The sequence below is a fragment of the Salvelinus alpinus genome, chromosome 17 (assembly GCF_045679555.1).
Source record: "Salvelinus alpinus chromosome 17, SLU_Salpinus.1, whole genome shotgun sequence".
Taxonomy (NCBI): domain Eukaryota; kingdom Metazoa; phylum Chordata; class Actinopteri; order Salmoniformes; family Salmonidae; genus Salvelinus; species Salvelinus alpinus.
The window spans coordinates 45,273,787-45,291,142 of NC_092102.1; the positions used below are offsets into that span (position 1 = coordinate 45,273,787).

The 17,356-nt window shown below is 42.4% G+C and overlaps 1 protein-coding gene and 1 pseudogene across 2 annotated transcripts; one reads left to right on the top strand and one right to left on the bottom strand.

Moving 5' to 3' along the window:
- Positions 1-6,140: 6,140 nt before the first annotated feature.
- On the bottom strand, positions 6,141-9,405 carry LOC139541886 (perforin-1-like; annotated as a pseudogene).
- Positions 9,406-12,728: 3,323 nt separating this feature from the next.
- LOC139543030 (NSFL1 cofactor p47-like) lies at positions 12,729-16,653 on the top strand. 2 transcript variants are annotated; one of them, XM_071349135.1, is made up of 9 exons: positions 12,729-12,895; positions 13,685-13,788; positions 13,931-14,008; positions 14,673-14,838; positions 15,000-15,095; positions 15,214-15,323; positions 15,528-15,665; positions 15,980-16,150; positions 16,254-16,653. In XM_071349135.1, exons 1-9 carry the CDS (start codon positions 12,758-12,760, stop codon positions 16,414-16,416), a joined length of 1,164 nt encoding a protein of 387 aa, XP_071205236.1. In that variant the 5' UTR covers positions 12,729-12,757; the 3' UTR covers positions 16,417-16,653. The 2 variants fall into 2 exon arrangements, with proteins under 2 accessions (XP_071205236.1, XP_071205235.1); XM_071349134.1 differs by having other exon boundaries at positions 12,743-12,895; positions 15,211-15,323.
- Positions 16,654-17,356: the final 703 nt, after the last annotated feature.

Consider the following 17,356-nt stretch of genomic DNA (forward strand, 5'->3'; position numbering starts at 1 on the left):
GTTCGAAAAGGTGCATATTTAGCCATACAAAACCGTGGTTATACAATGGAAATAGTCACAACTCAAGCCTCAAAATGAGGAACGTCAGCTTTCAGAGTGATCTAGTTTAATCGAAAGCTAATCATATACTTGACTAAAAAATACAGGGTTGACAGGAATCGAAAGACAAATTAGTTCTTAATGCAACCGCTGATTTACATTTTTAAAATTATCCTTACTTTTCAATACAGGGTTCGCCAAGTGAAGCTATACCAAACAAAATGGCGAAATATGCGTTTAAAATATTTCGACAGAACAACGATTTATCATATTAAATATTGCTTACTTTGAGATGTTCTTCCATCATATTCTTGGGCAATGTATCCTTTCTATGTTATAAACGTCTTTTGGTCGATAGATGTCCTCTGTCCTTCGAAATATCCACTAACGATCGAACGGGACCCCAAAACGTGTCCAAAGTTTCAGAGTGCACAACAAAGAAATTCCTCAAAATCGCACTAAACGGATATAAATTGCTATAAAACGGTTCAAATTAACTACATTATGATGTTTTTAACAACTATAACGACTGAAAACATGACCGGAGAAATATTGCTGGTTAGACAAGGATTTGGAATGAGGCAAGTCCGATGTCCTTCACGCTTCAGGCGCGCGACGAGAAAGGGCGGTCCCTATACATTTTGTGGTTTTATAATGGCTGGGATTGTGCAATAGACTCCATTCAAAACGTGATGACGTACAGACACCCAGAGGAAGACGTAGGCAGTGTCGGTTTCTTCATAGCATTCACTGTCGCCTTAAAAACAGACTCCAGATCAGGGGTAAAAATTTCTGAAATCAAACCCCTGTCATGAAAAGTGCTGTAGATATTGTTCTGTACCACTCAGAGACAAAATTCCAACTTCTATAGAAACTAGAAGGTGTTTTCTATCCAATAATAACAATAATATGCATATTGTACGATCAAGAATTTAGCACGAGGCAGTTTAATTTGGAGACCCAAATATGCTAATGCGGAACAGCACCCCCTATAGTTGCAAGAAGTTAACAAAGTAATGGAGTCCAGTTGAGTCCAATATTGCGAGAGATGCGCATAATGATGGTGACAGATGTGCCTAATGATGGGCCGCCTGGCGCCCTCGAGCGCCAGAGACGGGGAGCGGGAACAGGCGCTACATGCTTATGGCCTTATTAAGCTCGTTGAGTGCGGTCTTAGTGCCAGCATCGGTTTGTGGTGGTTAAATCTTAATTAGCTCTTCCTGGTTAAATAAAGGTTAAAAAAATAAAATAAAATAGACGGCTACGAATAATATAGATGAGAATTCTCTTGGTTGATAGTGTGGTCTAGAGCTTATCATAAGGTACTCTACCTCAGGCGAGCAATACCTTGAGACATCGCGCACCACCCGTTATTTACAAATAGACACACACACACCGCCCCTCGTCTTATCAGACGTAGCTGCTCTGTCCTGCCGATGCATGGAAAACCCAGCCAACTCTATATTATCCATGTCGTCGTTCAGCCACGTCTCAGTGAAACATAAGATATTACAGTTAATGTCCTGTTGGTTGGATAGTCTTAAACGTAGATTGTCCAGTTTATTTTCCAATGATTATTATTGGCACGTTGGCCACTAATACGGAGGGTACTGGTGGTTTACCTACTCGGCGGCAAGTTCTTCCCGTGTCTCCAGTCCATCTCCCGTGTCTACAGTCTATCTCCCGTGTCTCCAGTCCATCTCCCGTGTCTCCAGTCCATCTCCTGTGTCTCCAGTCCATCTCCCGTGTCTCCAGTCCATCTCCCGTGTCTCCAGTCCATCTCCTGTGTCTCCAGTCCATCTCCCGTGTCTCCAGTCCATCTCCCGTGTCTCCAGTCCATCTCCCGTGTCTCCAGTCCATCTCCCGTGTCTCCAGTCCATCTCCCGTGTCTCCAGTCCATCTCCCGTGTCTCCAGTCCATCTCCCGTGTCTCCAGTCCATCTCCTGTGTCTCCAGTCCATCTCCCGTGTCTCCAGTCCATCTCCGGTGTCTCCAGTCCATCTCCCGTGTCTCCAGTCCATCTCCCGTGTTGCCAGTCCATCTCCTGTGTCTCCAGTCCATCTCCTGTGTCTCCAGTCCATCTCCTGTGTCTCCAGTCCATCTCATGTGTCTCCAGTCCATCTCCTGTGTCTCCAGTCCATCTCTTGTTTCCAGTCCATCTCTTGTCTCTCTGTCCATCTCCTGTGTCTCCAGTCTCTTAGTTGTTTCCTTCCTGTTGATACCACACCATCTCTATATCTGAGCACGTGCAACCTCACAATACCATGTTAAAACCCAGGGAATGACTTTAGGGAATAGTCCTTCCGTATTTAGGTAACTAAGGTTGTAGATATACATCACATTCATTTCAGAGGATGATACTTTTTTTATCTCTCCTCTTAAGGATCCAACCCTTTTTTTCAATTTTAGCCTAAAATTACATACCCAAATCTAACTTCCTGTAGCTCAGGACCTGAAGCAAGGATGTGCATATTCTTGATACCATTTGGAAAATAAACACTTTGAAGTTTGTGGAAATGTGAAAGGAATGTAGGAGAATATAACACATTAGATCTGGTAAAAGATCCGTTTAAAAATAAATAATTGTACCATCATCTTTGAAACGCAAGAGAAAGGGCATAATGAATTATTCTAGCCCAGGCACAATTTAGATATTGTCCACAAAATGGCAGCACTGTAGGTGCAAAGTTTTAGAACTAGTGAAATCCAGTGAAATCCAGTGAAATCTTACATATCTATTCAAAATGTTGTATCAAGACAGCCCAAATGTGCCTAATTGTTTCATAATTGTGCACTCTCCTCAAACAATAGCATGATATTCAAACCATGTTTCTCAGCTGACCCGTTAGGTGGGAGTTACAGTAACAAGCTATGGAGCCTTGAACCCAGCAGCATCTCTAAGCCATTAATCTACTGTTCCACTCAGGAGGGGACTTGAGGGAGATATATGATGACTCTATCAGCACATTGGGGGATGGACAACAAGGATACAGAGGGATTGAGAATGAGAGATGATGATGCACAAATTCAACCACTGTGGAGAAATTGTTCTGGCCAGATAGTACAATGTGGCGCAGCGGTCTAAGGCACTGCATCTCAGCGCAAAGAGGTGTCACTACAGTCCCTGGTTCGAATCAAGGTTGAATCACATCCAGCCGGGATTGGGAGTACCATAGGGCGGCGCACAGTTGGCCCAGCGTCGTCCGGGTTTGGCCGGGGTAGGCCGTCATTGTAAATAAGAATTTGTTCTTAACTGACTTACCAAGTTAAATATAGGTTAAATAAATTTAAAAAACAGTACAATGCAGTAACAATTATGTTAGGTCAGAAGGTCATAAGGTCAGCCCTTTTCCTTCAACTGACAAGTATGCCCTGGATGGGAGACCAGATGCTGCTGGAAGTGATGTTGGAGGGCCAGTAGGAGGCACTCTTTCCTCTGGTCTGAAAAATATCCCAATGCCCCAGGGCAGTGATTGGGGACACTGCCCTGTGTAGGGTGCCGTCTTTCGGATGGGACGTTAAACGGGTGTCCTGACTCTCTGAGGTCATTAAAGATCCCATGGCACTTATCGTAAGAGTAGGGGTGTTAACCCCGGTGTCCTGGCTAAATTCCCAATCTGGCCCTCAAACCATCATGGTCACCTAATAATCCCCAGTTTATAATTGGCTCATTCATCCCCCTCCTCTCCCCTGTAACTATTCCCCAGGTCGTTGCTGCAAATGAGAACGTGTTCTCAGTCAACTTACCTGGTAAAATAACGGTAAAATAAAAAAATAAAAAATAAAGGAGTCATAAAGGAGTCATAAAGGCTGTCAGGAGTCATAAAGGATGCAAGGTTATTTTACGGCATGGTGCTATTGCCTGAGGTGGGAATTGAGAGCAGGGTAATTTCACCACTACTCTTTTTGTGAGTGCTGTCTGTCTGTCTGTCTGTCCGTCCGTCCGTCCGTCATTGTAGCTTGTGGGAGTTGATAAGGTCATCTGCCAAGCATCCATAAACCATAAACCGGACGTCCGTCCGTCCGTCCGTCCGTCCGTCCGCCCGCCCGCCCGCCCGCCCTCTCTTTCAATTCAATTCAATTTCAATTGAAGGGCTTTATTGGCGTGGGAAACATATGTTTACATTGCCAAAGCAAGTGAAATTGATAATAAACAAAAGTGAAATAAACAATAAAAATAAACAGTAAACATTACACTCACAAAAGTTCCAAAGGAATAGAGACATTTCAAAAGTCACTTTATGTCTATATACAGTGTTGTAACGATGTGCAAATAGTTAAAGTACAAAAGGGAAAATAAATAAACATAAATATGGGTTGTATTTACAATGGTGTTTGTTTTTCACTGATTGTTCTTTTCTTGTGGCAACAAGTCACAAATCTTGCTGCTGTGATGCACACTGTGTGGTATTTCACCCAATAGATATGGGATTTTATCTCTCTCTCTCTGTCTCTCTCTCTCTCTCTGTGTGTCTCTCTCTGTCTCTCTCTCTGTCTCTCTCTCCCTCTCTCTCTCTTTCTCCCTCTCTCTCTCTCTCTGTCTCCCTCTCTCCTGTGGTTTATGGATGCTTGGCAGATGACCTTATCAACTCCCACAAGCTACACGTTTGAATGCTGTTGTTTTATGTTACTTACCTTATACTACAAAATCTTATGGCCTTACTGTAAATCAAAAATGTAAACCCAACAAACAATAATTGTATTTGCTTCCATGTCTGCCTTTGCTACAGTCTCAGCCATCTTAAACTCTCCTCTCTCAAAGTGATATTCTATAGAAACAAATGTATCTCCTATTAAATAAAAAAAATACATTATTTTCTTTTGTGCTTTAAAATACATTTGTCTTTCCAAGCCTGTTATTTTATATATATTTTTAAAATGTGTGGGCTGACATGTACTGTCCCTTATTTGTCCTACCACTAACCACATAATGATAGTAACACTATAGGGAAGTCAACATCGCTCACAAGCCCCAAAGGTAGTCTCAAACAAGATCAAATCTCAGTCCTTGGGGTGTCCTAGAGGATGGTTCATTCCACAGTGCACATTATTGTATTTTTTCTTGAGTGACAGGTCTATGAATCTTCATGTCTGAGGGGGCTGGTGTTCAGTGTAAAGCACAGTCACTGGGCGTACTCTTTCTCTCTCTCTCTCTTGCTCTGTATCTATGTACTGTTGCCTCATCGTTCAGACCCTGGGCTTGAAGAAAAACTGAGGGGAAAACTATTTTCCTTTATCACCCTTCTGAAATGTTAAGTAGTTTTTTTTCTGTATACAAAACAACTTAGTCTCTGTGTGTGTTTTGTATGTGTGTGTGCGTGTGCCCGTACGTGTATGCGCGCCCGTACGTGTATGCGCGCGCGTGTGTGTGTGCGTGCGTATACAGTATGTGGATGGATGGGGACTGAGAGGTACTTGGTGACAACAATAATTTTATTAACTTAATTAGCCTTGAAGATCAAACAGCCAGGAGCGCATTATAAATCCAGATTTTTATTTCCCTTCAGAAACAATTAAGACTATCTGATGTATGTACAATCATGCCGTCTGGCTCCCTGTGGGGGGTCTGCGATGTAGCAGTACACATCTCACTTATTTATAAATTATCTTTGTTTTCAGGAACAAAGATCTGTGATCACAGGTTTAGAACAGTGATGGATTATCTTTGTTCTAAAAATCTTTACCAAGAGCAAGGTATTGTGTTTCAAGAAAAATGTACACAGAAGAATCTCAGTCCAGAACTAACATATGGGTTTCTGGAGTAAATGTACCACGGTCAGGACCGGTGTCAAGCGTGTGAGCTTTGTGAGGAGTTATTTCCCTTCTTTCTAAGTAAGGAGACGTGCATTACTTTTCCCCCAAGACCAGCTACTAAAGCTGCTAGCTGTATTTCCAATGTGAGGTAGCAGACTCTCTCGGTCTAAACCAATGTTTTATATTATATTGCCACCTAGTGGTGCAGCATGACAATGCAGTATTCTAACTAAGTGCAGCACGTCCGGTTGATATTAGGTGAACTGGAGGGTAACTGAAGGTTTTTGGAAGGAGCTAGTGTTAATATAAATTACAACTTAAACAAACATTAGACCAATACTCTTGCGATGAACAATACAGTAGGACAACAGATTGTTTATTTTAAGATGTAGGCATGACATAATAGTCAGATACCTCAGTGGGCTCAGATACCTCAGTGGACTCAGACACCTCAGTGGGCTCAGACACCTCAGTGGGCTCAGATACCTCAGTGGACTCAGATACCTCAGTGGACTCAGATACCTCAGTGGGCTCAGATACCTCAGTGGGCTCAGATACCTCAGTATGTCCCTCTGACTTGCAGTTAGTATCCTTAGCATATGACAATAAATATGGACCATATTGCACATTGATCAATCACTACAGATGAACAGAGAAAGTATTAAAATTGGACACTAATAAAAATGCATAGACTAAATATGCCTAAAATACATTGGCAATCTTCTAAGATTGCTAAAAAAATATATAAAAAATTGTTTTCTTGAATAATCTTCATCCTCAATCCTATTGTTTCCCCTCTAGTTTGGGATGGGGACACAGTGGTCACTCCTCTCTAGTTTGGGATGGGGACACAGTGGTCACTCCTCTCTAGTTTGGGATGGAGACACAGCGGTCACACTTAGGAGCAGTCAGGTGTTTGTCACAAGTTAATGTGAGGGAGAATGAGAAAGTACCATGGTTCAGTCCACAGTGATGATAATGGTTCCCATGCTGTATGTTTATAGTGCCCCCACCCAGGTGGTCATGGACATTTAGATCCTTCTCCCATACCCGGAGCATTAGATGGTGATGGGTATTTACATTGCCAAAGTGGATCATAGGTAGTACACCTGTCTGTATTGATTTCCATTCCACAATTTGACGTAACCCTCTGGTTCGGCCCACCCATTACCCCTTATACTGAACCCACGGTCCACAAAGACAGTCAGTCTGCCTCTCCCTACCAACAGAGGGCAGCAATCAGGAGACAGGTTGGGAGAACTCACCCCACAAGCTGTCTGTTCTGTCTTGTTTTTCTCAATCCCATTGTCTATCACGTTCTGACGAGTAGCTGCTTGTAGATTATCCCTCACCTTAGTGTCATGAAACAAGTCACGCAGAGGGAGAACAGTGAAGGATAGGATGTCTGGGATCCTTTGTAGACTATTCAGACATTTTTTGAAGCCTTCAGAGTCTGGTTTGGTCATGGAAACCTGACACCTCAGTGCTGTGGCTCAGGAAACCCTTGTCATAACCTGTAATACTATCTTCATTATAAAGACCTTTGAACCCTGCCCACTCAACACATTTAACAACCCCATGCCATCAGACAACCCCATACTAAGACATGTCTGCACCTGGGACACAGAGACCTGGTTCAGGGTGGCCAAGCAGGTGCGGATTCCAGTCACCCTCTTCATTCTCCCCCCAAGGTCCACCAGGTGAATCTAGTGGGTTCCATAAGTGTCAATGAACTGCTGGTACGGCTCACTGCTGTTGGACGTGTACTCCTTTGTGAGAGAAGCTATGCACTGCTGGTGGGTCTACTGGAATCTAGGAGATGGAAAAGAGCAAGGGTACTGTGAGGGTGGATGGTGTTGAAATGGTACTGTGAGGGTGGGTGGTGTTGACAGGGTTCTGTGAAGGTGGATGTTGTTGACAGGGTACTGTGAAGGTGGGTGTTGTTGACAGGGTACTGTATAGGTGGGTGTTGTTGACAGGGTTCTGTGAATGTGGGTGGTGTTGACAGGGTTTGTTGTTTTTGTTAGCTATGAAGAAATGTGAAAATTCTCTATGAATTATATTGCACTGGTAGGCCTCGTCATGTACTGTGAATTTACATTCAATTTTTAAATAATCTTGTCATACAGTTTATGTGCATGAGTTACACTGATCATTCAGACATGACCTGACCTGTAGTGAGAGCAGGCAAACTGGTGGAAAGTGAAGGAGGACTTGTCTGCCTTGAAGTACGAGGATGCAGCACTTTGCTGCCCGCCAGCTGCAACCCGATGTCCTTCAGGTTGAGCCCCACCTTCCAGTCATTCCGTATTATAGAGGTGGAGCTCTGTACAAGAGAGCAGACAGATGTAAATGAGCAGTGAATGTCCTTCCTACAGTTGTTTTGGGATTGCCAGTTCACCATGTAGAGAGGGAGTTTCTGCAGCTGACTTCCCATAAATGGCTTATTACAGACAGTGCATGAGTTAGTAGTTGGGCTCCCGAGTGGCGCAGCGTGTCTAAGGCACTGCATCTCAGTGCTAGAGGCGTCATTACAGACCCTGGTTTGATTCCAGGCTGTATCACAACCGGTCGTGATTGGGAGTCCCATAGGGCGGCGCACAATTGGCCCAGTGTCGTCCGGGTTAGGGTTTGCTAGGCCGTCATTGTAAATAAGAATTTGTTCTAAACTGACTTGCCTAGTTAAATAAAGGTTAATAAGTAGTTATAAACATCAAGCACATAGGCCCCCTTGCGCTGCAGTGTCACCACATCATAGCCCTCCCTAGCTAGTTTGTAGCCAGGCACAAAGAGATGAGAATGACATTCTTCTGGGGTCCCTGCCAGGTGAACACTCCATCCAGGTGAGAGAGAGCCAGGAGACACAGGAACACCAGGTGAGACAGGGGAGACAGGTTTGATGCTGTTATTTTTGTCACTCCTGATTGGTCAATCTAGAAGAGGATTTAATAACTAAGGTGATGGATTCTGTGTGGGTTTGTAGAAATGGTACAAACAACTTTGTTGGAAAAGTACCAGAACTGCAGAATTATAACAAATGTGAATATGTACAGTCTAGAAAATGACAGTTCGTTTCGTAGTCAATACACTAACATTAGTTCAAAATGTATTTCATTTTATAAAACGGGTTGTTTGGATCCTGGATGCTGATGGGACGAGCAGCGTTCCAAACCGTGTCACAGACACACCTATGACTTGCAACAGCTACATCTGAAACGTATCACTTCGCCTCGATAAGAATACCATGTTCATGTTGCTATCCAAATAATCTCTTGTATTTATCTCAACTCACACATTATTTTCACTTGCTTCCAGCCTAGCATTTAGTTTGGTACAGCGGGGTTAATATAAGCCTAGCATTTAGTTTGGTACAGCGGGGTTAATATAAGCCTAGCATTTAGTTTGGTACAGCGAGGTTAATATAAGCCTAGCATTTAGTTTGGTACAGCGGGGTTAATTAATATAAACCTAGAATTTAGTTTGGTACAGCGGTGTTAATATATGCCTAGCTGTCTGCTTGTCCGACGTCGATCTGTGTAGTACCATACACATAGCTAACGGTGCCCAGACAAGACGAGACAAATCTGAGCCAGTCGAAATCACGCATCAACATCGTAATCATGGACGTATCCAAGTAAATGCCTAAATAAAAAATGCTCAAGCAAACGAAAATGCATGCTATCCATGGCGTTGGTGAGTGTAACTATGATACTGGCAACAATTTAATTACGATTTTTTTTTCAACGGGTGTTGAGCGTTCGTAACTTCATCAGTTATTCTGCGCTCTGGCACACGCTGAATGTCAAGGCAAACAACATGGTTCTGTTTCTCCTTTCATTTTGTTGGCCACGCTACAAAACGCTGGACAAAACGTCCAGGCAAGGCCTCCAAGTCCTCAGCCGGCCAGCCAGCCACAGACACCTATCCTACTATGTGCTCCACACTGTAGCGTCTATACTCTGTCTCTCTCTACTCATAGATGAACCCCCCCGCCCCCAATGCAATGCAGTCAAAAACATAATGTACAAACAAGCCATATAGCTTCGAAACAAACAGCGACAAGGTTACTTTTCCCGGTAGATTTAAATATCAATACATTTCCCACGGTGCGGTCTGCTCGTGTAGAGCCTGTTTTTCCATCAATAACTAGGGTACGGTAGGACTCGTGTATCACTAAATTGATCGGGATTTGATCGTGTATCACAACATTTTAAAGCGCACCCATTTTCAGTACATAACATGGTTTTAGAAGCGCGTCAACGGTTTTAGAAGCGCGTCAACCTCATCAAATGTAAGGGTGTGCTCGTAAATCCCATCTGGAGAGCATCTGGAGAGTGATCAGAGTGCACTCTGGCTGTTCGTAAATTCGAGACAAACTTTTTCTGAGCCAGTCGAAATCACGCACCAACATCGTTATCATGGACATATCCACGTAAATACCAAGAGGGAAAAAAGTATACTGTAATTCCAGGTTCAATGTTTGACGTGACTGAGTTAGCTGAAGTTGGCTAGCTATCTAGCAAGTGACAATAAATAACGTTATCCGGCCTGCATAGCAACCATTTTGTTGAGAACGCACGACCAGACCTTTTGCATAGCAACTATGCAAAAATAACAATGAATAGCATAGCAACTATGCAAAATGAATTAACGACCGGGTCGAACCTGATTTTTGTCCGGACAATATCTTCTGGTGGAATAAATAAATTGCATGGCTTGACTTGTCAGAAGAATAACGTTTTAATGAAAACATGTAATTCATTGTTATTTTATTTTAATATGTTGCTAAAAGTTTTATTTAAGCATGATAGTGCCCTATAAACTTATGTTTGGAGGATATATTTCCACGCGTGTTGCAAAACGTGCCAATATATCCTCCAAACACCAGCTTATCGGGCATTATCACTTATATACAACTTTTATGTGAAGTTGTAAAGACTGCAAACTAGCTGCATTTCATTTCGTTGTAACTTTTTTCAACTGACATTTCTTTGTATATATCCATAAAAATGATACCAGCTGATTAATGATTTCGACTGGCTGATAAACGTTGCCTGTTGGTCTCGTCTCGACACCTACGCATACATTACTATGGGACAGCTGGAGATCGAATTTGAATATTAAAACAATGTTGCAAATCTCAGAGAGACAGACAGCAAGATTTATACAAATCCTGCCTTTGAAAACTAACTGTTAGTCTATAAGATTTGTGAGATAATGTCTAGATACCTTTCAATAGTGGAGAACAAGTTTGTAATTTGCCAGGCTGGGCTGATGAGACAGTTGATTGCGCAGTCAGATGGAATAGAGTAAATAGGCATTTTAAAGGTCATATATTTTCAAAATGTCTCTTCTCTCTCATGGTAGCCAAAGTCTTCATAAAATTATCGAATTTTCCGCTCTCTTATATAGTACGAATATGAAAGTACTAAACACATTAGGCTAAAGGTGCATCAGAAAACATTGTGTAACTTGATATTGTTATTGATAATAACGTCTTCCTCATGGTTTTTGAAAGCTATGATACATAGCGTAAATATTTGAAATTATTTAGCGCTACTCTTGTCTCATCATTACAAACCCAAAAACATTAGTTGCAGGGATATATTAGATATTGTTTGTTTACATTTTCAACAAGAACAAGAACCAAAATTGACTAAGATGCTTAATACTTCACTATTATCACAGACGCCTAATCAGAATAAAAACTGCGGTATCATGAGTCCAAAGGGTACATCATCTCATATCTAGTTATAAAGCCAAATCATAAACACAGATTAAAATGAGAACACATTTCTATTGATGTGAAGGCTATATAAAACTGTTGTCAATATAAAAATGCCACTCCGCAGTACATTTGAGTCATTTAGCAGAGCTCTTATCCACAGCGACTTACAGGAGCAATTAGGGTTAAGTGCTTTATTAATGAATTATTTATTTTTCTACTTGGGCAACAGGGTTGACATGTTATGCTCGACCCGCTCAGTTGACTGTTAGATGTTAAATGTTTCTTTTGAAAATATTATTTAAAAAGGAATAGTTTTCCAATTTTAAAATGAGATTTCAGTTACAGAGCTGACCTTAAACCTGAGGGACAAATTTAAATGATTCACATCAAGTAAATACTAGTTTTCTGAAACGACTTTGTTAAAGCAAATAACTAGGGCTTTACATTGATGGTGAAAATCTTCCTATAAGTAAGACAAACATGATTCCTGTAGGCTATCAGTCATAAATTGTGTTTAGGATTTGTGTAATGCATATCACTACTACGCGATATGCCTAGCCTGTCCTGGCTCAGGTGTTTTAAAACATGTGCAGAAGAAAACAGGAACAGTAGTGTTTCTTAAGGCCTCACAGGGCGAGCACTAAGGTCCATTCTTTATCCTGGATGGGTTAGTGTTTCAATGTCCACGTTATTAGAGACAATGAAAACATTTAAATACAAATCCCATCAGATTTCCCAGAGAGTCTTGAAGAATATCACTTATAAATGCCCAAATAGGCTTAGTATAACTATTGTAACCCATCAGAACCAAAATATAAGCTTGTTTTAATTGTAAACAAACATCAGTATAGCTTCAAAACATAGTTAAAACTAAAATGTTGATCCCATGTATTGTCAGTCCTTGCATCCTAGCTCTGTCTATGAATTTGAGAGTGGTTACACTTCTCCACTCCCATCCCTCAGCTGTTAACAAAAACAAGTGGCGGTGTCTGAATTGTTATTTTTCAAATCCCAGATTACCCCTTTGCTTTGGCAGAAAATAGAGGTGTATTTGTTATGGTAATACAGAAGAAGAAAAAAATGACAGATATAAATGTGAAATATATGTGAAATATTATTCCTTCAAATAAAATGTCTTTACTTTGTGCTAAATACAACATTTAATAAAAATGTTTTTCTCATAGATAGGAACCACAGCTTGCTCGGATAGGAACCAAGTTGATAGTTGTTTCCCCAGATGGGTTCGGTGCTGTCATTGAATGGGCATATCAAAATGGCGGACCAAGAAGTCTCGGTGAGGGAGTTCGTTGCTGTTACAGATGTTGATGAGGAGAGGGCCCGTTTTTTCTTGGAGTCTGCCGGCTGGGATTTGCAGGTACGTACAAGTTGTACTAAATGTGATATTTGATTTGAACTCACAACGATATACGAATGACAGTAACGTTAGTTAGCTAGATGCCAGACCACCACTGCTAGCCGGTACTAGATAACGTTAACTAACGTAGCTAGTTTGTAGCAAGTCACTCTTTCTCACAACAACAGCTTGAATGACCATTGTTGTCTTATTCCCTAGGACCTAACGTTATATCTACCAATCAGTTTCCAATGTTTTACTACCACTGTTTAATAGTTAACTTGCTGTTTCATTTAAGGAATGGCTCACTCACTGCGTTCTAGCTATCTGGCTAGCTAGCTTGCTCTAAGACTGGCAGATATAATTGTTCAGCAGTTTTTTAAAATTATTATTATTTATTTAACTAGGCAAGTCATTTAATAACAAATTCTTATTTACAATGACGGCCTAGGAGCAGCGGGTTAACTGCCTTGTTCAGGGGCAGAACGACAGATTTTTACCTTGTCAGCTCGGGGATTCGATCTTGCAACCACTAGGCTACCTGCCGCCCCAGTTAGCCTAGTTCATAATCATAACTAGCTAACATTAATCTTCATCAAGTGACTGAGCTGATGGCTAATTATTCAGATTTTCGCATCCAATCTAATTGCTAGTTTAATAACATCCTTTTAGGTTAGCTACCTACCTTTTTTTAACTTGGCAAGTTCACAATTAAGCTCAAGCAAAGTAGTTAGCGATCAGGCTTAGACTGTGACTAAACACTGATATCTTGATGTTTGGATGACATGGCGTTTTGGTCTGTTTCCTTAGCTTGCCCTGGCCAGTTTCTTTGAAGATGGTCCTGAGGATGACATCGTGACACTTCCTCAGCCAGAGATTGGTGGATCCTCTGTGCCTCGTCCTACAGGGCCCAGGTACATAGCTAACTAACTTACCTCCGTGTTCAGTATTTCTATTGTCAAACTTTCTATTGTCAAAAAAAAATATCCTATGAAGCATTTCAAGTTATAAGATAGATGTTGATGGTTATTTTTTGTGTGTTTCTGTTGTGTAAAGGAGTGAACATAGGGTGACCTCCTTCAGAGATATGATGCATGAGGAAGTAGATGACAGTGATGAGGAGGAAGGGCAAAGGTAGGTTTGACTATACTTCTGTGACTTTGGGGTATTTCCAATGAATTTCACATTGCATGTAGTCTATATGCATTTTGGACAGAGTGTAGTGAGGCTCTAGGTCCCAGATCTGTTTTGTTTTTGCCTACTCCAGTGTCATTGTCAATTCAAACAGCATGACAATTCCATGCGGAGTTGGCAAGAGAGCAGAAACACAGAAACCTACTGGTACCCAGGCTAGTGAGCCTCCATTATGTTTCTGTATTCAGTTTTCTGTAGGCTGCTATTGCTTTCTGCTGCATCAACAGATCATTCTGGGTGGGGGTGGGTCCCTGTGTTATTGTTTTCAACAGATCATTCTGGGTGGGGGTGGGTCCCTGTGTTATTGTTTTCAACAGATCATTCTGGGTGGGGGTGGGTCCCTGTGTTATTGTTTTCAACAGATCATTCTGGGTGGGGGTGGGTCCCTGTGTTATTGTTTTCAACAGATCATTCTGGGTGGGGGTGGGTCCCTGTGTTATTGTTTTCAACAGATCATTCTGGGTGGGGGTGGGTCCCTGTGTTATTGTTTTCATCGTCCACACAATTGCAGCACTGGTGTTGTAACCAGTTGGACAGGATCCAAAATCCAGGTTTTGTTGTTTCCCCTCTTCAATGGCCACATCCTCCCTTGGCTTCCCACCAGGTTCTTTGCTGGGGGCTCTGAACACAGTGGGCAGCAGATAGTGGGACCCCCCAAAAAGAAGAGCTCTAATGAGGTGGTGGAGGACCTCTTCAAGGGGGCTAAGGAGCATGGGGCTGTACCCGTGGAGAAGGCTGGGAGGGGCCCAGGAGAGCCTAGTCGAGCCAGGGTATGAAAAGCTTCTCAGTAATACGTTCTGCACCAGGATCATTCCCTTTTTAATTTACTGATCATATGTTATTAGCCCTGTGTTTTGTGATTGATAGAGCCAATGGTGTATGATGTTAGTTGTCATGTTTTTCAAACTCTTTCTCTCCTCTTTCCCTCTAGCCCTTTATTGGTGGTGGCTACCGGCTTGGTGCAGCGCCTGAGGAGGAGCCTGTTTACGTGGCTGGGGAGAGAAGAGCAGCTAACAGCCAGCAGGATGTGAGTGTTTGACAGTGAATTTATTTAGATTTTTTTGTATTGCTAGTATATATTAGATCTCAGAAAAATACATTTACTTCTTTACTTACTTCTGTATTTTCTTTACTACGTGCTGAAGGTGCATGTAGTCCTGAAGCTGTGGAAGACGGGTTTCAGCCTGGGCGACGGTGAACTCAGAAACTACAGCGACCCTGGCAACGCCATCTTCCTGGAGTCTATCCGCAGGGGGTGAGTACACTGTTTGTACCGTATCCTTCTCATACTATTTATATGAATGACAGCTCATGTCACATATCACAATTTTTCTAAATCTATTTAATAAGTTCTAAATGGATTTATGGCGCTGGACAGCGGGAGGCCGCATGTCTCTCTCTGAAGTCTGTTTTCTTATTGCTGGAGCATTGTAATAATAGAAGTCATTCGTCCTTTCAGGGAGATTCCTTTGGAGTTGAGGCAGCGTTCCCGAGGGGGTCAGGTCAACTTGGATATGGAGGACCATCGGGATGAGGACTTCTCCAAACCCAAGGTTGCCTTCAAGGCATTCGGTGGGGAAGGACAGAAACTGGGCAGGTGGGTGAGTTCTATTTTAATAGAATTCAACACAGAGGAAAGGAATGAAATTGTCTCCCTTTTTCAGCACAATACTTTAATAAGGTGACTGTTACACCTTATTACCACAAGGGGGTAGTAAGGGGAATTTTGGCACGAAGTGATATTGTATTTGATGGACTTTTGAAGTTAAAATATAAATGTAACCCAGCAATTTTTCAAAACTTGATATTATCTTCTGGGAAAATGTGCACTTATAATATTTTCTTCAAGTCTATTTAAAATACAGTATAATCACAATAAACGTCTCTTTCCCACCTCACCCGTCTATTCAGTGCAACCCCTGAGCTGGTGTCTGCTCCGTGTATGGGGGACCAGGACCAGGTAGCCAGTGAGGCCCAGGCAATCGCCTCTGTAAACCTGGACGCCTCCAAGCCTGTGACCAACATCCAGGTCAGACTGGCCGACGGGGGGAGACTGGTGCAGAAGTTCAACCACACTCACAGGTCAGTGATGAAGCCATGAAGCTCTACATCACCCCCTCTATGAAGGGCATGTCCAACACCATATTACCTACTTTCTCCTCATCATTTCTCTTCCCGTCATCAGGGTGTCAGACGTGCGTCAGTTTGTGGTGGGAGCTCGCCCTTTGATGGCGGCGACAGAGTTTGTGCTCATGACAACCTTCCCCAACAAGGAGCTTACTGACGAGAGCCAGTCGCTGCAGGATGCCAACCTGCTCAACGCAGTCATTGTGCAGCGGCTAAAGTGATGGAGCCCCCTGGTGGCCTAGCTGGTTCACAGCTCTTTTACCCCCCTGAGGGATGAGACACCATGGACTTATGGACTTTTTTTTTTCTATAGTGATGATACATTTTCCCTCTTCGGCTGTTTGCGATGGGAAGTGGGGAGCGGATAAGGCTTTGATGAAAGACAGATCTGGTGGTAAAACCTGTTTAGAAAGTCGTAGTTTAACATGCACAGTAACAATAAAACTTTCTTAACAGTTTCAGAGATTTGCTTTAGATGTTTATCATACTGTTATTTGTTTTGTTCATCTTCCAATCATCTCTCCTTTGGCTCAACTCTTGCCTGCTTTTTCCACACAAGTTCCCATCAACTCAACTGAAAATGTACCCCAGCATCCCCAACATACACCAATAGCCTGCTCCCATCAATTCACAACAAACCATCAACAACAAAAGACAGAATGGTTTTATTAAGACTTTTTCTTTATTTTACCAATATAAACTGAGTGTATAACACATTAAGGACACTTTCCTAATATTGAGTTGTAACCCCCCCCCCCCCCCCCCCCCTTCCTATGACCTCAGGACAGCCTCAAATCATAGAGGAATGGACTTTTAAAATTATTATTAACAAATTATTATTTACAATGACGGCCTACCCCAGCCAAACCCTAACCTGGACGACGCTGGGCCAATTGTGCGCCGCCCTATGGGACTCCCAATCACGGCCGGTTGTGATACAGCCTGGAATCGAACCAGGGTCTGTAGTGATGCCTCCAGCACTGAGATGCAGTGCCTTAGACTACTGCTCCGCTCTGGAGCCCAAGGTGTCGAGAGCGTTCCACAGGAATGATGGCCCATGTTGACTTCAATGCTTCCCACAGTTGTGTCAAGTTGGCTGGATGTCCTTTGGGTGGTGGACCTTTCTTGATAGACACGGGAAACTGTTGAGCGTGAAAAGCC

Coding starts and splice junctions, on each gene's coding strand:
- LOC139543030 (XM_071349134.1), top strand. CDS start 12,758: ATGGGTTCGGTGCTGTCATTGAATGGGCATATCAAAATGGCGGACCAA. Junction 15,096..15,210: donor CAGCTAACAGCCAGCAGGAT/GTGAGTGTTTGA, acceptor TACTACGTGCTG/AAGGTGCATGTAGTCCTGAA. Junction 15,324..15,527: donor CTGGAGTCTATCCGCAGGGG/GTGAGTACACTG, acceptor TCGTCCTTTCAG/GGAGATTCCTTTGGAGTTGA.